The 22,675-nt window shown below is 34.1% G+C and overlaps 1 protein-coding gene across 1 annotated transcript; it reads right to left on the bottom strand.

Moving 5' to 3' along the window:
* Window positions 1-2,528: 2,528 nt before the first annotated feature.
* LOC114253290 (dietary and metabolic glutamate transporter) lies at window positions 2,529-13,474 on the bottom strand. The gene is made up of 9 exons (XM_089734239.1): window positions 12,981-13,474; window positions 9,366-9,412; window positions 6,825-7,045; window positions 4,840-5,076; window positions 4,378-4,584; window positions 4,100-4,273; window positions 3,636-3,852; window positions 3,171-3,409; window positions 2,529-2,838 (listed from the first exon to the last, which is right to left on the bottom strand). The coding sequence occupies exons 2-9, from the start codon at window positions 9,397-9,399 to the stop codon at window positions 2,620-2,622; spliced, it is 1,548 nt and encodes a 515-aa protein (XP_089590365.1). The 5' UTR covers window positions 9,400-9,412; window positions 12,981-13,474; the 3' UTR covers window positions 2,529-2,619.
* Between the last annotated feature and the right edge of the window lie 9,201 nt (window positions 13,475-22,675).

Genomic DNA, 22,675 nt, shown 5'->3' with positions numbered 1-22,675 from the left:
TGATAGGTTTTGTACACATTTCAAACTCAAATTACCTACAAGACTATGAGGATACTAATAAATACAATCGCTAAATTGGATTTTAAGTCGTGCCTAAACACGTAAATTTCTTCAAGGTTACAAAGTATATGTACTTACTGACTTTTTATTCATTTCTAGTACTGTGTTTGCTGAAAAAATGTAGTTTTTTTATCTTTTTCCCTTCAAATATTTTTTTTTATTGCTAGATGGGTGGACGAGCTCACAGCCCACCTGGTGTTAAGTGGTTACTGGAGCCCATAGACATCTACGACGTAAATGCGCCACCCACCTTGAGATATAATTTCTAAGGTCTCAAGTATATTTTCAAACCGAAACGCATTACTGCTTCACGGCAGAAATAGGCAGGACGGTAGTACCTACCCGCACGGACTCACAAGAGGTCCTACCACCAGTGTCTCATCTTAGATATCACATTACATATGCAGAACGTCTTACAGTAGACTGAGCTTCCAACTTCTTCATCATAAGGTCCACAAGGGTCCATTTAATAGATAACTAAGGACTATCCATGAATTAAGTGCACCACACCAGACAACTGACCGGAACCGATGGAGGCTGGTAGTCGACAAGCTGAAACGGAGTCACGATCCTCAGTAATGAGGGAGCGATGGAGAAAGAAAAGAGAAGATGTAAACTTATACCAAGCGAAACAAGAACTGTGCGCTAGTTATTCCCATGTGATGGTCCTTTTGTTTGTCTGCAATGTATCCTTGAACTGCGTCACGGACCCTGAAAGGACCAAACACTTTACTACTAGTATTCCGACAAAATCGTTTGCCTTTATCTTAATGATAATTCTATTGCATTCGGATACTAACCCATCCATCCACTACATCTTTTTACATGTGTTTCAGATTGTAATACTAATTACAATCTGAAACACATGTAAAAAGACCGTCTACATTAGATCTCGAAAAACATTTTCAATTATTACGTGTGGTGGTTGCTATTAAAATATATTCTTCATCTGTTCATCTGTTAACGAACACATTTCAGCCTCTTAAAACAGATATGTGAAGATTTTAGGTAAACTATATCAGATATGAGAGATAGTACATCAATAATGATAAAGCTGTAAGTGACATTTAACCACAAAGTTTTTTGTTACATAACTGATAAGAATTATGTTGAGACGTCATTTTCAAGTAGAAAATTCACGTGAACTTCTTTAATTCCGGCACGCGCCCGATAAACAAATTTTTTAATACAAAACATAATTAAAAACCCTAGCTTGGTCTACCTGTTTTCACTACTACTTCTTCACGCTAAATATTATAGAGACTGAGTTCATTCTTGTTTCTTAAAGTAACTGCATTTTAAATTCAGTTATTTTTTAATTTTTTTAATTGCATAGATCGTTGAACGAGCTCATAGCCCATCTGGTGTTAATTGGCTAACGGAGCAAATAGACATTTACAACGTAAATGCCGCCACCCACCATGAGTTCTAAGGTACAACAGCTCAGTATAGTTACAACAGCTGCCCCACCCTTCCAACCGAAACGCATTACTGCTTCACGGCAGAAATAGACAGGGTGGCGGTACCTACCCGTGGGGACTCACAAGAGGTCCTACCACCACTAATTACGTAAATTATAATTTTGCGGGTTTGATTTTTATTACCCGATGTTATTCCTTCACCGTGGAAGTCAAGCTTCCATACATTTTTACCACGTTTGGCTTATAAACTCTAAGTAACTCTAAACTCTAAGAAACTCTTAATAACCCATGAGATGTCAGATTTTATTCACCAACAACAAAGGACAAAAAAAAAAATCTAGATTCCATCGTTCCTGATAGGACTGCAACTTTAATTTAAATCGATTAAGTTATTTAAATCTAAGTAAAATATTTTTGGAAATCCATATCGGGTGGTCAAATTTTTCCCCCAATTCCTTCCAGGGTTCATCTGGGGTTATGGGGTTACCGGAGCTCATAGACATCGCATCGTGAATGCTACCACTAACTTTCGGACTTGAGGTCTACGTCCCAGTTTGGTAATTATGCAAATTATAATTTTAGTAGATTTTTTTTTGACACAACTTTATTCGTTCATGATGGAAGTCATTTATGACCGTTAATTCAGTACTGATTTTCTTGGAAATATTGGTTCCTGCATGCGGAATTTGAGCACCGGCTTGGTCACAACGCTTAATACGAGTACACCAGACCAGACTTTTAAGGCCATAACAACTTCGTGATTTTCTACACAATTGCTGATGAGTTTTTAATTTTGGTTGCTAGTACGACTGACTAATGTTTGATTGCACTTAATTTCTTTACTCTGTTAATAAATGCTCACATTTCAGAAATAATTTGCACTAAACCTTCACAATACTATCTGTATGATACTGGGTTAATTTCATGTTTTCTTTGGTGCTTACATTACAATGTATCTGTAAAATACTTCTTCATTAACATGAAATTTTATCGTTTCGTTGATTTTTCCACTGACCTTGTTACTAAACGTATATAGAATAAAACAAATTTAGTTTAATAAATAGTTTATTACAATTATTATTGTTAACTTAATTACGATTATATACAACACAGCCGCAAGAGAGCACTGACAAGTGCTTTATTTAACGTCCTTATCGTCTGTTTTCTCTTTTTGTTCCTCCGAGTCAACTGTCCTCGACGGCAAAGGTCCATGCTTCCAATTCGCGGGATAGCCATGTTTCCTGACGTCGTCCCACCAAAGTTGTTCACCTTTCGCGAACATAAGATAAACTACATTTGTCACCACTAATACGCCGAGACACACCCAAAACGCCACACGCCATTGTTTCAGTGTGGACTGTGAAGGAAAATTATAAAAATCAATGAACGTATTTTGTGCAATTTGTTCAATAGCTCAATTTAAATTGTTATTATGTCTAAAAAATAAATTTCATGAATGTCATTTTTTTTTAAATTAACTTTTAATGTTATAAGGTATTTAGGTTATGCTTAAAGTTAATTATAATATTAATTTTACTACAAGATTAAAATTTTCTCTTTACCTGTGCCAATTAATGTAAAGGAAAAGAGGAAGATATTTTTTATTCTATATTTCTACTTTTAAAACCAACTTTTAAAGTCTACTTTTTAAACCATTAAAATAGGAAGATAAATTCAATAAGCGCTTACTTCTGGAGTTAAAAGCCCAATCAAATATGGTGAGACGATTCCGGAAATTGCTGCAATACCGTTGACCATAGCCGTAGTGGTACCAGCATAGTTGGGAGAAATATCAAGTGGATTGATTTTCATACCACTGTAGTAGGCACCCATGAGAGTCATTGCAAACACGAACCAAAACACAGCCAGTGTGGTATCACAACCAGAATATGAGGCCAGAATAATACAAATTCCAGGACCAGTCGCAGCTACAAAGACAAAAAAAAAATGAACAACTAAGTACCAAGCATTGGGTTGAAATGAAAAATATGTATTTGATAAATGCTACTACTTTTTACATTCATATCTACTATTTTTTATAAATTGTTCAGTCTTATACAGAAACAGTCCATATAAAGCTAGACCTTTGTCTAGTTCGGGTGTAAAATCTTATTTAATTAAATTAGGTTCAAAATTAACTTAACCATAGCTTACCGATGGTAGTGTAAATTTTTCTTGCATTCTGAATACTGTGGTAACCTCTTTTAATACAGAAGTCACAAACCAAACCGAAGAAGAACGAAGCGATCCACATCGCTACATACGGAAGGGCTGATAAAATCCCAGTAGATTTAATATTAAATTTCAGAACATCTGTCATGTATTTTGGCAAATCAGTTACCATCGTGAAGTATCCCCAGTCGTGTCCAATCTGAAGGTAAAATAATTTGTTAAATTTCTGCAATCACATGAATCCACTCGACCGCGATTTCGAATCTTCTTCTCTGGTCGATCAAAATCATTCAAGTATTGAACTGTGAGATAGCGATTTATATTATCAACATTCATCCGAAGGATATTGAAATTATCTGATTGTCAAACTTGAAATCATAATTGCGATAGAATTATACCAACTAAAGTAAATAATTGAAGAGGTAATAAAATTAAATAGAACTTACTCCAGCAATAATGAGAGCCCACAAAGGTACAGATCGCAGAAGACCCTTCCATGGAATGGGGTCTAAAGCCTGCTTCTTACTGTGAATAAGCGCATCTACGTTTTGGTTTAGGAACTTTTTTTCTTCGTCCGATATATATGGATGTGTGTTTGGTGTACTGTAGCATAAAACAGTCTGAAACACGTAAAAATTCATATTGTTTAATTTTAAATTGGATTTTTGGTATGATAAATTTATATTATTATATTTAAATTTATTCATACTAGAATATCACGTACCCAAAACAAGAACCATAAGAATCCAAGTCCTCCGAACATATAGAAAACGTTTTCCCAACTTCCTTCGTGCATAATCAAACCGGATAAGTAGGACCCAGCAATATTACCGATTTGAGCACCACCGAAGACAATAGCACCAAATCTGGCACGTTCAGCTTTTGGTGCCCATTTCGATAACATGGCCATAAGACCAGGCATAGTCGGACCCTGAATGAAAAAGTAATTAACGCCGATTTATTTTTAACCTTGTCTCTAATTATGAATATTACATAAAATGTTAGCAAGTAAGTTATTTAACTTAAATCGAATTGCTATTCAAGCTGAATCTAAATGCCTTGTTTATTCAGATGTCAAATTTGTCAAAAATATGGCAACATGACTAAAAATGGATAAAACAGACTTTAATTTCTTAAGAGATGAAACAGAAAATGACATCGTAATTATAATAATTGTGATACTTACTTCACCGAGACCCTCTAACACTCGAAGAATGAAAAGAGCAGTAGCGCCTCCCATTTTAACTGTAATTGGTGTTATAAATGTGCAGATAGCTGTTGATAGTAAACCTAATCCCAGAACCCATTTTCCTCCGAATCGTTCAGCTAACATTCCCCCAGGAATATGTGTTAGTACGTAACCATAATAAAAAGAACCGAGAATCAATCCCTGTGTCGCTTCGCTCCATTCGAATAGTACCGCCTGTAAGCAACGATAAAATTTTATATAATTAAATTATTTCATAACTTAAATACAACTTCGAATCAAATCAGGACATTTCAAACATATTTATCATAAATGAGCCCATTGACATTGGATGGATCTCTCGTCTCAAGGTGGGTTCATTTTGTGATATCTATGTGCTCCAATAACCACTTAAAACTATAAGGACCATGATCTCGCTCAGTTATCTATGCAATAAAACAATTAAACGAAAATACTGAAGATTATTATATTCCAGAATAATAAGTGACTTATTTATCATTACCGGAAACAAAAATGTAAAGTATTGTGTTTCTGTTAACATTACCGGAAACAAAAATGATGTCAAGAATAACCATAATACAATCAGAAAAGTACGGTAACCTTAACTTAAAATTACGAGAACCGAGAATTCTATGTCATATTATGTAAACAAGCTGTTCAGTATTATCTTTAGGTTGAAGATTGTATCGAAAGCGATATTTATCTAGGTTTTAGATAACGTAACCAGCGTAGCCTTAGGAATACTTCCAAGTTCGTGATAACTCCTAACAATGGATGCGATCTGAATTGTATTTTCCGCAGATTAGATATTGATGCTTCAAGAATTAAATTAGTTAGAGTTTTTCGAATTCAAAAAATTAAAAACTTGTTGCCTTTTTGTGAAAGCACTAAAACTGTTGTAAGCTCACCGTTTGAAATTACGAAAACTTTGAAGTATTCGAAACTTCGGTAATAGTATATCGACAATTAAAACGTGAGATTAAATCCTAAACGTAATCTTTAATTATGTCTAAGACTCGCGAAGACCGTAAAACAGAAAATTGTAAAATTTTATGAATTCAAATATCCAATGTCTATACTTGAAAAATTACTACAAGAGTTTGTCTATTGTAGAGAAGCAACGATCGCCAAAGGACTCCCTGAGTCTAAATCACCTATTATTATTAGTGTTATATCTCATTTATTATTCATTTGATTATGGTCCTGATCATCTGACTTCTTTTGCCATCGGGTACTTGACAAAATACCTAAAAGTACTGTTTATAATTCGATTGGTGTGTATAATTGGAGATCGTATATAGCAGGCAATAATACATAATCAACTTAGTTATTTCTACCTTAGGACGTAGCATTGGCTTTCTATTTCTAAGTCTCAGAAAATAATCAATTATTTTATAATTTTCTTTTTTTAATTCTTGTTTTCGAAATTTTTACGTCGATAACAACCCATTTGTATCTTTATTTTTAAAGATTTATATTTTGAGAACATTGTGATCTAAATCATAGGACGCCTAGTTTACTTGCACTATGTAAGCAATGTGACTGTGCCGGTGTAGAAATCCCGCAGGCGGGTACCAATTTTTATAACGAAATTACACATTTAAGCCCGTTCACGAGTGACTTCCCCGACGTATATTTTTTATATAGCCCTTATTGCTGATACTAAACAATGATTTTACATACAGTAGCAAATTAAAGCAACTTAAATCTAATACATCGGATTTTCCGGTTCAGTGATCAGCGTGTCCTGTGACACATAGGCCTCTGCCAGCTGCTTCCATTATTCTCTATTGGTAGCTTTTCTGGACCAGATTATACCGGAACGGATTATACTGGACCGAGGTATATAACTTGTAATAAATATGAAAACCGCAATAAAATATAAAAATAAATCTGTTCGTAATTACTTTCGTAGTTTCTTGTCGTTCTCCGTTCTGTCATTATACTGTGTATATTATACTCACATCATCTGCTCTGTAATATGCTAAAACAGGACTCGTAGCGTTTGCTACAATATTTAAGTCAGGACACGCATTAGGATCGTAATGCTCGTCCCCTTCGACTGCAACGTTTTTCTTCACCATCTGAGTGATAGCTAAGTTGAGGCATACACGCATCGTGTAAGCATTCGCTATTGCCAATAGTCCCATCACCGCTAACACATAGCGCTGTGGGATTATGAATACTGAAACAAAGTAATAAATTAAAGTTTTATCTATTATTGTTTTCAACATTTCAAGAGAATGTCGTTATTAGTTAGTCTCCCTTTACAAATAAATTTTTAGTATTTAAATTTTTAAGTTACACATAGAGAATAGAAAGTAATTTTTCACGTTTTTATCTCTATACAATTTATATATTTGGGCGTGAGAAAGTTTTCGTTTTTTTTAACAAAATGGCTTATGCCTTATGCCAGCTTTTTAATTACCGCCAATTTACTGGCGATTATTGTGAATCTCTTTGTATCATTGTGTATACGCCTCTGAAATTAATAACTGTATCTACCTCTCTACATCCTCTTCTCTCTCATGTAAAGAAAAGAGCTTAAGCGTGACATGATCTTAAAAATTTAATCTCAATCTCACTTATCGATAACCAAAACGCCATCTAAGAAGTATGTCCCATGTCCTATTTAGAAATAAGACTTAACGTTAAAGTGAGCTATGCCGTTCGTGGTTACTTATGTCATACATGAATTCATCTGCCTTAGGCAGGTACCAATTGTAATTAAGTTTATTAATACCCTGATTTTGCTTTGTGGTATTTTCCTACCGGGTTCGACAAGTGATAAAGAAATGGTGTGCGTGTAACTTGGTGCACGTACAAGAAGTGAAACTTCTTTTACGGTGTGTGGTACTGTGGTTTTCATTTTTTATCATTAAATATATATTTTTTTGTAGTAGGGAATGTTATGTATACGTGAAACAACCTCTTCACCATTTGTATATATTTTAAATTATATATAGAAAAATAAAAATATTTTTTTTAATCCTTCATTAAAAATTAAAAATAACAGTTAATATGTTACTGTCGTCTACAGGAGCAACGAGAAGCTAATAACAAGCCATCTAGTGGCCAACGCCCGTAAACAGAATGTGTATAAGAGAAACGACATAACTCGCTTTCTCCCTCTCTTCAAGGTGGAGTGGTTCTCGAGACGCTCTGTCTATTTTCTTACTCTCGCTCGTCCTAAGTTGTATTTTTTCTCTCTTTCTTGTAACGAATCTGTCGCGAGTTAAATTTTACTCTCAACGCACCTAAAGAAGTTTCACTTCAAAAAACTGTGTAAACTCTCAGGCTACCAATGTTACCAAACCCAATGTTTATTTATTTTATTTAAAATGTATAGTTCATTCATAATCTTCGACGATTAATATTCGTGATCAGAAATTACTCAATGGACATGTTCAAAACCATAGACTCGAAGCTTACCAAAACCGGTCTATTATAATAAATATCAAATAAATGTAAATAAAAAATCAAGCAAACATCACACACACGGTCATCCTAAGTTAGGATTCCCTGTACTCTGAGACAGTGATTGATATAAATAATTATATACGTTTAAACATATGTATGTATGTAGTAAACATCTAAATACAGATCGAATGAAGCTATTCGTCACACGAATGCTTGCCCGAATTATTGTGTTAAGGCCGAGGACTTAACACAATAGTTTAACATACTAACAACTCGTAACTAAAACCAATGACCCAAATTAAATTTAAACATGTTTTCATTTTCGTATATTTTTCATTATATTGGGCACGTATGTAGACAATCTTGTTTCTCAATTTAAAACAATTCATTTTGTACATTCATTACGGTTAATTTTAATGAAGAAATATTAAAAGAAATGCGTTGCTTATGTACAACCGATAGCAAAAGCGTTATCACATTTCATAGAAAGTAGGCATTGAGGTTATTTTTTTTTGTGAATTTGAAATATTTACATATCTTTCAAATAAATTGTTGATATTTCTGTCCTACCGTTCTATTTTACATTATTTCAAATAGGTATAACGATGAACTTGTGATAATATTTTATCACACGACCTAATTGTCGTTCAATTAAATATATGTACATATATGTGTAAATATATGTGTACATAAATGTACATATACTCAAAAATTAGTTAATTTTTCATTTCTCTCTCAGTTTAGTCATATGATTTTTTCTATTACATTTAAATTTTCTAACGGCTAAAACACTAAGTACGCTTACGGCTGACAAGACTAAAGGTCAGATTTTTTTTAATGAAAATCTCAGCTAATAACCAACACCTTTGCCCGTCTCTAATTAATTTACGAATAGAATATCAAATAAATAACAATTAACTATAAAACGCTCCACATAATATTTTTAATCCTGATTAATCCAGATTTCACTCATGATTTTTTCGATTATAATATTTCGTCAGCTACGGCATAAAAAAGATCACTTTCTGAATTTCTCAAGCGATAAATTGTACGTTATTATATTTAAAAAAATAATAGTCACTTACGTTTTGATAGCGCAAGCTTCCATCCCGTCAACATTTTGTCGAATTACCTTTAAAAGAAAAACCGATCACTTATTACAATGTTCACAACAACTTAACAATTATATTCGCACTGAAAGCCTTTGCGGATTGACACCGTGACACGTCCGAGTCGCTTAATGAACTATTCAGGAAAATGTACTACAATCGTCAGGTACGATGTTTTCATTCAAACACTACTACCGGATTAATAGATTCAAGGTTATTATAATATCTCCGTGAAACGTATCGAGGCACTTCTCAGACACAGATAGACGGGTTCGCTGTTCCAGAATTCACTTGTGAATTATCTTCAAAACAGATTAATGTCGAAATACCAGAGTCAATCCATTGTTTTAACAAAAGTTAATATCATTTTAATCATAAATGTATGTTCATAACGTTTTCTTTGGACGCATCACAACTGCTAAATGGCTCGAATTATTTGACGCCCTGTATTTATATAAACATAATATAATTACTTGTATGACGAATCCAACATTATGATTGCTTCCAATTGACTATACAATGAAATATTTACACGAAATTATAACACAAACTACGCTATTGAGTAATCAAATAGGTGTTTAGATTTTATGAACTCATAGGTCTTTTTTTTTTGTTTTAGTTAAAAGATACGTTCGTAAATTTTGGTTACAGTGTAGCATTTCGTGAGCACGAAAACTCGTGAGGTAGAAAGAAATTATCGATTATAAAAAAAAAATTATGATTTAATTTTATTTAAAACGATGTTCAGCTGCCTATCAGGTCTATCTTCTAAGGTAAAAAATGATGAGCAATCCGACTAATGCCCCAAGCAACTAGCGGCTACCTTGATAAAAAAACCAAACGCTCAATTGCTGACTTTATGCTAATAAATTATCGTGTAAAAAATTATGGTTTTAATTGTTTAAGACATCAGCAAATGCTGACAGATAGGAATTGCAATACCATAAAGCTTCCATCATTCAATATTTTTAAAATTCGAAGTGACTGTAGTACTTCAAATTATAAAATCGTAAAACTGTTTTGAATACATTGATTGTAACACATATTGTGATGATACAATATTTTTTTTGAGGTCTGTTTAAAATATTTGACTCAATATTTAGTAAAATTTTCGTTTTCGTGTCTCAGTTCGTTTGTACATTTTTATTTCAATTATTTCTACTATTTGTAGGGCGTATACAGGTAGATCCCACTACACGGCCCACTTCTACTGCGAACCAGTATTGCGTTCCGATCTGATGAGTGGGGCAGTAATTATGCAGAAACTACGAAAATGTGCTTCAAACGACACAATTAAATGTAAGTATAGGGTAATTCAGCTTTAATTGCCAACGGGAAAAGGGTCAAACTTTTTGACAACACAATCCTTTAAAGTTTTCCTGCTGTCATTAAAACTTATACTAATCAGGATAGACATTATTAAAATGATAAGATCGCTTCTTTCCGCAATATGTACTACAAATTAAAATTGATAAATTTTAAATGTGAATTTTCCTTTTACGTTTTAGCATTTTTTTTTAACCAGATCGAGATTGTAATGCATTGATTTACGGCAACAGGAAAAGTATTCGTTTTAAACTTTAAAATTAACGATATCAAAATACAAATTGCGTTTGATTAAATTAATTAATGAGATCTGAAATTCTTGTCAGTAATATCAGATTTTTGCTTTAAATTTCCTTGCAAATTTCAAAAGTAGCTCCTAGGATAATTGCGTATGTTTACGCAAAATAAAAAATTGAATTAAATCTAAAAACGTACATTATCTCGTACATAAACCTGTCGACTAAAAAAAAGGAATTATAATATTATATTCAAAATAATTCTACTATCACTGCAATAGTTGACCGAGTTGTTTGAGTAATTTAAATTATTTGAGATAAAAAAAAAAAGTAGGATTACTTTCATTGACTGTGTTCATGATTTTGGAGTTTAATTTTCATTAGCTAACGTGTTGGTGGTACCCACAAGTTATTTATGAACGAGTATTCTGACGAAAAGCAATTCTAATTTAGTTGCTCTTAAATTACATCAAGCTAAGGAAGTCTATTATAAATAGTCCGTAGGAGTGAAGTCTAATTAGATTAAGAAGGAAGTCTTTATATCGTATTAACGTCTATGAGTCTAACAGTAAACTTCAATTGAAGCAAAACAAGCACGAAGATATAATAAACAACAAAATCTCAATATTTCAATTTTATTAATAAACGAAGAACTGTTTCAGTATTCAGTTCACTCAAATACATGATTGAAAATCGATCTTGTATCAAGAATAATGGATTACTATTAAGACTATTACTATTAAGACTAATGGATTTACTATTCGGCGAATTTATCGAAATTAGCCTGTAACTTAAGGTTATATCCGAAACGATCATCTTTTTTTTTCTTTTTACTTATGCTGATAGCCTTGAGAGGCTATTTCACCCAAACATGTAGGTGAGCTCACGGGGCTCAAACCGGAAATGTTGCTAACACTGGCCCTAGCAAGAGCAGTGCTTCGCAGAATCTACCACCGGATCGGAAACGCGACCCACTGAGAAGATCGGGCGAGAAACTCAGTGGGCTGTGTTTGGGTTAATTCGCTCGTCGAGCCCTTCGATCATCTGTGCTGAATCGATTGAGAGAACATAAACACTGTTTCAAGATTCTAGTTTCTAATAGCACACGCGGACCGAACTAATGTAAAACAATATGAATAATGTTATATCCTGTTATCATTGTTGTCAAACACGTTGTGTTCATTGAACGTGCCCGTGACCCGGTAGCATCACGCTCATATCTCTCATGACCGAGTCAGACACGTACCGTTTTCAGTTACCCTGAAACTATACGAAGTAATTATTGTCTAAAATAAAACGCCTGGTGTACCCACTCATAATTGTTCCAAGCGACTATGCCGTTGCTCAAATCCCGCAGGCGGGTGTCAGTATTTTTTTCAGGTAGTACATACGTAAAAGTTGCTTAAGAACGATATATATACAATATATACTATTTATAAAATATCGTAATCACTAATTATACTATCTATCCTGTATATTTATATGGCGAAAGATTCGACCGGAACAAAAGAAACCTAAATGACAGTACAATCGTTACAACAAAGAACTTAAGACAATTTTACAATCTAATATCTCGAACCGGGCACCAGTATTCATACGCCGGTTCTATAGGCCCTGTTAACTTTTTTATTGTTTATTGCTTAGGTGGGTGGATGAGCTCACAGCCCCCATAGTTGTGAAGTGGTTACTGGAGCCCATAGACATCTACAATGTAAATGCGCCACACACCTTGAGATGTAAGTTCTAAGGTCTCAGTATAGTAACAACGGCTGCCCCACCCTTCGAACCGAAGCGCATTACTTCTTCAAGGCAGAAATAGACAGGGTGGTGGTACCTACCCGTTCGGACACACAAGAGGTCCTACCATCAGTAAAAACTAATAATCGTCAAGTGTGTTCTAAGTGTTATGTACTCATTACAAAAAAAAAAGTTTTAATTCGGTTTCCTCAATTCAATAGAGATATAATGGCGGAATTCATGCTATACAATGACCACATCAAAAAAAAATAGCTACTAAATTACTACTTACAAATCAATACCAAATTGTCATGCGTGACGTCTCGCTACACTCCCTCGATTGACATAGGACTATATGAGTCGACTATTATCAAAGCCGGCAATGTGACTTTTGGACAATTATTGGTAAATCAGAAAAACGAATTATTAACTTTGTATTCCATTGGCAGTCACAAAACTCTTCTGAACGACATCTTAGATAAATAACAGGTTAAGTATTAGCCTTTATTTAATGCAGGTTTTGAACCGTATTCTTTGAAGGAGACGATTATATTCAAATCAATCTGTATTAACATATCAATAACATTTTTTTGTCCAAATGCACAGATTGCCACCTTTCATAATAGACGACTCATATGTAAAAAAAACGATATTGTACCGCACACATCAGTAAATATATATATTTTTTTAATAAGGAACTATTCACTTTTAAGTATTATTTAAACACACATTATCTAAACACACGCTAACACCACTCCGTCCCACAATAAAACCAATCACATTCTGAGAGCATTTTACGAAGCGGACAGTATTTAAGCAATATATTTTTATGGTACGTTTTTATTTATTTATTTGACGTCAAAACGACAAAACTCTGAATAAACATGTGAATATAAAAAAAAACACTAGGTATTTATAGGTACGTATTGATCTCGATCGCACGTGTTTTTTGAACCAGTCCAACAAGAATTTTCGGTTGATTCCAGTTTTCATCTTGCCCAAAATTGAACTCAGAATCAATTAATTTTAGGGATAATAAAGTATAAATACATGAATGGATAATGATGGATTAATGTGGCAAAGCCTGAAATATTATTTTCTTAATTAATAGTTTCATTTTATAGTTCCTATTGAAAGCATAAGTAAGTAGCTTTTGATTCCATTTTAATGCCTGAGCTTACCGCATTTCAACATTCTACATAAATGCCAGAAACATAAACACACACATAATAACCTCAAAATCTTTAAGGCATATATTGAACACGCCCCTTTTTATTCAGGCAAAGATCCGAACCTCATACGAAGACTCCGTGACTAGGAGGTGCGCGGAGTATGTCGGACTTGACGACTTGCGAATGTTAGAAGCAGAACGCGGGCTCAAAGATGTTTTTAGGGCCCTGGCGACCAAAAAACTCCCCTTGAACTCTCTTAACCGAAATCCGATCTCCGCCCAGGCTTTGGACTCTTGAGCAGAGTTCGAATCCTGTTCGCATCCTGTTCCCGCGATCAGCACTACAACCAGACTCGCAGGGCCACACCTAAGACGCCCGACGGTCGGGTCATCGAGGCAATAGGCGACGACCCGACGTCGGCCGTCTGGACACAGAAATCCGTCAGGTCATCCCAAGCAGTGCCGCTAGCGTCCAGAAATACCCTGCTGGAACAGAACCAGCCCGCCAGGTCGGAAAGCGATACACCGCCTACAGGTTGCTTTTGCAGAGCAGTCCCGTAGAACTGCTTCCGTGCAGCGCGCTAGAGTTATTGAACTCGCCATGGAATCTCTTTATATAGCAGTCTAGACTTGACGTACGAAAACAAAATAGTTTATATGTTTTGAATTCGTGGTCTAAATAATAAGACGCCCAGTGTACTCGCTTCAAGTGAAGCAATTACGCCGACGCTAAAAACCTGGAGGAAGGTATTATTTTCTCTATAGAAACATGTACTTTACATATATTCACGAACTACTTCCGCGATAAAGGAATGACATCGTTAAATGAATATAAAAAAGCATATTTTTTTTATTGCAAATTAATTACCGGTGGTGAGGACATTGTGAGCCCGAATGGGAAGGTACCGCCACCATGCTTGTTTTTGCTACGAATTACCCATTCGTACCAATTTGAAAATTAGGACACTCTTTATAAAGTACAATTGAAATTTCAAACTCTGACGTTGGTATTAATGCGGATTTGCCTGAATAAGCACTTAAGACCACGTGAACTTCTTTAACCGTACATCCAAAGAAATGTAAGTTTAATCTGATTTCATGAAACTACTTATAAAAACTGTGGAAATAACTTGAAGTATTCGCGGCACGCTATGATATATAATATATATGCCTGTCTTCAAACGAGACCATATAAGAAGTGTTAATTCCCAAGGTAGATAACGACGTGATCTTGCCATTGATACTGCCGATGTCCACGGGCGGCGGTGAACAATTTCTATAAATGTGCAGCAAAATCGTGTGCCAACATAACTTGTTTAATAGTATTGTTTTAAACTAAATCGATCTTTGTACAGCATACGACTTCCTTATAACCAATAAGCTATGCATTTTTCTCAGAATACATAAAATAAAATTTAAACCAGATAACGGCAGTGCCTCTCGGGCTTCAGTTACATTGTCCCACAAAAGATTTAGACGTACATTCACGTTTCAAATAATGAAACTGCCTTTTGTGTTCTCACTTCGTAAACACACACTTGAACAAATACGTATTGTTTACGTGTCGTAGAATTTATTGTTTTATTGCTACTTTCTGTTTCTCTTTTATGAATAACATACTTTAATTAAAATAAACAATGCGAGATTCATATCGAAGGTGAAAAGAGCCTTGATCATTTTCAAAAGGTTACGTGGTCGCGCGTGACTTCGAATGTACCGGAAAAACAATTGGTTGTTACGGAACCCATCTCATGAAGATATGTGACTATCGCTCAAAGATTTCAGCAATTTCAAGGGCATAAGCCAGCCACTGCTTATCGCCGAAGAGTTTTAATCGCGTGGCACGTGGTAAGAAGAATCTTTGGAACGCATTCAGTATTCTACATGAACGCGACTTTTGTGCGAGATCTGAACCTAATGGTACTATGATTTGTACGTAAATTTAGAAGAAATGTACCTACCGGGACATAGTGTGAGTCAACTGTCAATTTCTGCGAAAAAGACAACATAGTCAATGGGTACGAGTTATTAAAGACTTATTAACTTAAGATTTCAATCATTAACGTTGCAATTTGTTCAATGACACCTACTGAACCTTCAACTTTTCAAAATATACCTAGTTGCTAAGACTTATAAATGGAATACTACCATGGTAACGGTGTAAAAATTAGATAAAAACTGCAAATATTCGTATGAATGCGATTTTGACAATAAATAGATTAGACCTTAGTGTTGGCAGGGAGTCTTAGTTTCCCAATTGGCTTACTGGGGCTCATAAGCACGAACAACGTTAATACCGGCACCGGCCTTGAGATATGACATCTCATGTCTCAGTTATATAGTGCATCGACTGCCCCACCCTTCAAACTGGAATGCATCACTGCTTCGCGTTAGAATTAGGCAGGGTCATTACCTACCTATATGTGCTCATGTGGTTGTACCACGCAAACTAGAATTTCTGCAAGTTTTCATTTATATTATACAATTGGCTTACTTATGAGCGTTTTGTGTCATTGTAAATTGATACTACGGTCTTCTCTGTTTCTCTGTATAATCTTCTATAGAGGGTTACCTGTTTTAAAAAAATGGTGAAGGAACACTACTTATCTGCTTAGTGCTGTTTGTTGCATCATTATCATTTATCATTTCCATATTATTGATTTATTATGTGTGTAAGTATATTAGTATGTATTGTATGTAAGTATGTATATTGGTATATATTATACAAGTTCATACATATATATCACTAGCGACCCGCCCTCGCTTCGCTTCGGAAACATTAAAACACACAGAAACAAAAAAAAAAAAAAAAGTAGCCTATGTTCATCAGGGACAATGTCGGCTTCTAATGGAAAAAGAATTTTTCAAATCGGTCCAGTAGTTTCGGAGCCTATTCGAAACAAACAAACAAACAAATCTTTCCTCTTTATAATATTATTACTAGCGACCCGCCCTCGCTTCGCTTCGGAAACATTAAAACACACATGAAACAAAAAAAACAAAAAATAAAATAAAAAAAAGTAGCCTATGTTCATCAGGGACAATATCGGCTTCTAATGGAAAAATAATTTTTCAAATCGGTCCAGTAGTTTCGGGGCCTATTCGAAACAAACAAACAAACAAATCTTTCCTCTTTATAATATTAAGTATAGAAGTATAGATTAGTATAGATGTAAACGGTATATAACTGTTTATTGTATGTATATATTTTCTATAATAATGTATTGTCTATGGTACACCGCAACATACCTGCTATAGTTTTATATTTTACAGAATTTCTGTAAATTAAACGGTTGTCTGGAAGAGATCGCTTTTAGCGATAAGACCGCCTATTGTACATATGTGCTTTTTGACTGTTTTTTTGAATGTAAATTGTGTTGGTGTGCAATAAAGTGTATTCTCTAACCTGCCGTGCTTGCAAATAACATAAATGATTTTTTATTGAGTGGTGGCCGGCAACGTTCACTTATTGCCGTGTCGACACTGTTGGCAACCCTACAGTTTTAGCTATAGATCTACAGTTTTTTTCGGAAATTCTCTTAGTTTCCAGTTTGGACCTCGAAATCTACAGTTTTTATGTAAGATGCTAGCGTCATCTATTTTATTAGAAAACTAAGAAACTAAGAAATAAACTTTCTACGACCACAATAAAAGGTACCTTGCACACAAAGTCTGAAATCAAAAATTGGTTCGAGTTCAACGAGACAAATGATTTTCCAAAAATTCAATAAAAATATGTATGTTTTCAACAAAAGAAAAGATGAAACAGAAAATCAAGAAGACTTACAAATTGAAAATGAAATAGTACCTAGTAATACTCGTACTATCTAACATGCAGGCACTGGAATAATTGCAACTTTGAGATCTTGACATTTAATTTGATTAAAAATTTGATTTTTACACAATTGTTCTTGTTATTAATGCCCTCCCTACATACAATGTATTCTATTTTTTACTATCATTAAATTATACAAAATATAATATAAAGATAAAGATGTAGATTTACTGATTTCTGATTTGATATTTACAGTTTTCTACATTTTTTTAAGCATATCAACAGTTTTGCACTATGCTGGGGTTGGCAACCCTGCGTGCCGAGCTCCAATAGCCACTTGACACCAGATGAATCATAGTTTGTCTTTTCATTGATGCTAAAATGAGAATTAATTGAAAAATCTTATGAAAACAACCGCTTAAGTAAAATTTGATTCGCTAAAAATCACTGAACAACACTCCAGTGACAAATGTAAGAACATATTAATTTAAATTTTGTTTAATGATCAAATATTATTGTGTTTAGCTAACTTAGGCCCCTTATTCAATAAAGTTAAACAAGATTTGGTATGCGAGATGCTTGAAAAGCAGGTTCGCGAATTTTGAAGATACATGATCTCTGTTTACTATGATAATAATGTATTGCCCGTTCATGGAGATGCTGTCATACGTTCCAAGCTGGTGGTAAAATAGTCGTTATGTCAATGATATAGGGACTCTGGTTTCGCAATTAATAAAACGATGAGATTTGTATCTTTGTAAATTAAATATATTTATAATGGAAATCGGTTAACACTGAACCGAAGTGTACTTAAGTTTTTAGTGAGGATTAAAAGAGAATATTCTATGCATTTCCCGTAATGTGAATGTTTATGGTTCACGCAAGGTGTGACGTCATTATATGATATGACTTTCTACTTGGCTTCCTTAACACGGAGCAAATTAAAAAAAAAAATTAACTGTCATTTCCATCTATAGTTACTTGCTTTATGGAAATAAAATAAAACATGTCATATCAAGGTGGGTGGAGTTCTTTAAGTAACTCCCTGTAGGCTCTAGTAAAATTTAACGCTACGGATCCTCGGCTCATACGTTGTGTCTATAAGCTCATGTTATCCCATAAACATCATGTGGGCAGTGAGCTCATTCACCTGACTATGAAATAAAAACCACCAACAATTACGCATACTGGCAGGGCGTTAGCAAACTATTGACGTCAATTTTAACTAAAGCTACAGATTTTTTTTTTATAATTTATAATATAATAATTACAATTAAAGGCATAGCTGATAATTGCACAAAAAATTCAGAGTAGTTTTTGTTTAAGGCTTTTTTTACGAACCTGACACGTTTAATTGCCCCCAAACTAAGCTTCCTTGTACAATGTAACCCAGGCATAAGGAAAACAAATCTGCTCGTCACACGTAGTATGTGTGCCTTCAACCCAAAAATCAAGTATACAAACTACTGTGCTATTGGATCAGTAGCAGGTTTTTATGGCGCAAATAAATGTTTACATCTATTCATGCTCATAGCAAAGCTATTCAAATATATCGTCATAGTCGTAGAATAGTGACGGATCTGACAAATATTAAACTTCACAGGGCAGCCATTTCAAATAGTCATGTTAGATTTTTTGTCATAACTTTTTAGATTCAAATTCTGTAATTATGAAAATTGGCATACAAGCAAACAAAAGGATTCGTTTTAAAATAAAATAAAAATAATAACTTAAAATTACACAGTTTTCTAGAAAAATCACATGCTTCATTTTACTTTGGAGTTGATACAGTCACATAGTATTATCCGACATTGTTCCTCGGAAAGTTACTGTTGAAGGAATGACGGAAGTTACTTTACGATCATGTTCTATTAACTTACAGAGTAATATTTTGGCGGATATGTTATTTGTCATATTATATTATTTTAAATTTTAACCGCAGGTAAGTATTATAGGTCGGCAAGTGGTCAGTAAGTAACCAGATTAGGATGTCTTAAATAAAACACAGACTAATTGGTCTTACTCTTTTTTAATCAACATGATATACATGCTTAAATTAAGTATTTATTATCAATAGTAGGTATTCTTTTATTACTATATAGACTAAGCAGACTATAATGTTGACTCTATTTGGATATGATTACTGATTTCTTGGTAAATTACTAACCTAAAAATTTAAATACTAATCATTATATAGAATTTAATTATAAAGAAAAGAAAAAAACATTTATTAAAATGAAAAAAATCTTAACAATCACAACTTCAGAGATCAAAATAATAACAATAAAATAACTAAAATTATAAAAAAAGCCCTAGTGCACAATTATTCAGTCGGATTCATTACCAGCTTCAGTAACATTACGTCCATGAGTTAAACTTCTGAAAAATTTATGATATTTCGTGGGTATTATTGAGGAATTGCAAAGACTAATAAGATTGTTATATTTATCATTACTGATTGGAATTAGACCTACATAAGCTTTCTTTAAGGCTGGAGTTCAGACAATTCTTTGTATAAATTGAACATCCGACCGATGCTGAAGTCACCGAAGTCACCTAAATACAGCCATTTGGACGCTGCTCTATAATGCGACTCTACTGGTACAAATGATTCAACGTGGGTGCAAACCCACATTACCATTTCATCGTCAACAATCCGATTATGATTTTTATGTTTCCCCCTCATGTCTTCTTCAATCAAAGTACTTCCGTCATACTTATCCCAAGCTGTCCGAACCAACCTTTCGCTAATCGAATATTTACTTAAAAACATGATTTTACAATCCTCTATTGTTGATGATTCTTTTGGCAAAAAATAATTGTTAGTGAATTGACGGTTATGCTTTAAAGCTCTTTGAAGACCCCTTTTCTTCTGCTGTTTTGTAGTATAATTCGCAACATACAACCATTGTTTCTCACAATCACCTAATTCTCAAAACTTATCAAATGCACCCTGTCTTTCTTCAAGGGTCAACATAGTGTAACATTTACTTTTACACGCGCAAGTACTGGGTAGGCACCCATAGTTTTTGAAGGAACAAAAAGGCCCTTTTGGAGGAGTTTATTTCCCGGCATTTTTAAGCGCTTTCTAGTAACTTCTTTTCAATCATCGTAATTTAGGATTCGTTTTTTACCTCTACATCGAATACGAGGCACTGGAGGACACGACTGGCATGAGGACACAACTGTGTTGATTAAAGGACAGTTGCTATAGTCCGCTTCATCATGAGTGCAACAACAAAAATCGTTACAGACTTCGCCATGGCCTTTTGCTGGTAATGGCAATCGGTTAATCGGTTGTGGGAAAGGTGATATATCTGATATCAAGATAGAGGTATTTAAAGGGCTTAAAGCTGGGCTGATATTTAGGGACACGGTATGTTGATTTTCTGACGAGAGTAAATCTGGTGTGGAAGCATTTTGATATCCAACTATAAAGTGATTTTCTCTAAGAAAACAAGTAGAGGATGGTATGTTTTGATTCCTATTTTCATCTGTAATACTTTCGTTTGCTCGGTGTACATCGTCTGCAAAGACATTCTCATAAACGTCGTTCATTTTACTATTGCATGGCGTACTCCTGGAGGTAAAGGTGAATGGCATTCTGAAAACATATCAGTATGTAAAAAATAAATAAATTCTTAATAACACAAGTTAACGTTTACGCCTAAGGTGAGGTTTTACACCCTTAAATTGATTCAGAACAAAGAGATTCGGAAGTACAGAAATAAAACAATTTACTTCTTTTTATTTATACGGGTAAAATATTACTGACATAGGATTATTTTTTTATAGAAAAATATATTAAATATATACAAATAATCATTTTTTTAAGTAGAATAAAGCTGGATCTGAATTTAGTGCAAAGAACAAAGTCGGATGGTCAGATACGACTATTAGTTAAAAAAACATGTTCATTGAATAACGTCGGTTGTGATCACCCGTCACTATTATATCCATAGAAAAATGTAATATAGTTACATACAATTTTAAAATTCAATTTTTTTTTAAATATAACACAAACTCTTCAGAATAATGTATAATCCGATATTCAACATACTTTTTATGTAAATAAATTTTTTAAATGATTTTTCATTTTCCGTAGAAAACCGACAGATAGTCAGAACCGATACTTTATTCATTTACTTTAGTAAATATGGTTTTAATACAAAAATTAAATAATACCAAAATTAATACTTAATTAATTAACCTACCTGGAGTCCCTGGTATACAGTCCTCCTCATCAGTGCACTCTTCATGAGTAAAATTCGTAATTTGTGCATTTTTGCTTCTTTCTTCCACCAGTTTTAACATAAGCTTTGATCGTCCTGGTTTCATTGTGACACACCTTTTAACACGGTACGTAAGACTAGATACGTAATAATTAATAAAAAGGTAACTGAGGTAATCTAGTGTAAATGTTTAAGAAAAATTGAATCTAAATACAACGCGTGGGCAACTTCGAGGAACAATGTCGGTTGCGTGGATACGTCGGGAGTGGGAGGGCCGGGCGCGCGTCGTGCAGAGACGATTAAGCACAAGCGTCATTTTACTATGAGCGTCTATCAAATCCGTCATTATACCGACTGCTTAATTTGAAATCTAAAATACATGTAATTTTTTTTTTTATGTAGCAATAATATTTAGACAATGTATTATCCAAATATGGTAAAAAGTGGATTTTGGATTTTTTTCAAATCCGACATTATTCTACGATCATGACGATATAATACGTAATGATTTTAAATGCGGACAATGCACATGTAAGCCAGTGTGGACTATTTATTGTATTATCTTATTCCAACTGACTTCCTTCGAGGCTTAATATAAAACAATCAGCTAAATATTAAAAACTAAAAACCAGCCCAGAAATTATTATAATTTTTTTTTATTGCTTAGATGGGTAGACGAGCTCACAGCCCACCTGGTGTTAAGTGGTTACTGGAGCCCATAGACATCCACAACGTAAATGCGCCATCCACCTTGAGATATAAGTTCTAAGGTCTCAGTATAGTTACAACGGCTGCCCCACCCTTCAAAC

The sequence above is a fragment of the Bombyx mandarina genome, chromosome 17 (assembly GCF_030267445.1).
Source record: "Bombyx mandarina strain Sakado chromosome 17, ASM3026744v2".
In the NCBI taxonomy this organism is placed as follows: Eukaryota; Metazoa; Arthropoda; class Insecta; order Lepidoptera; family Bombycidae; genus Bombyx; species Bombyx mandarina.
This window is presented reverse-complemented; position numbering and strand designations above follow the sequence as displayed.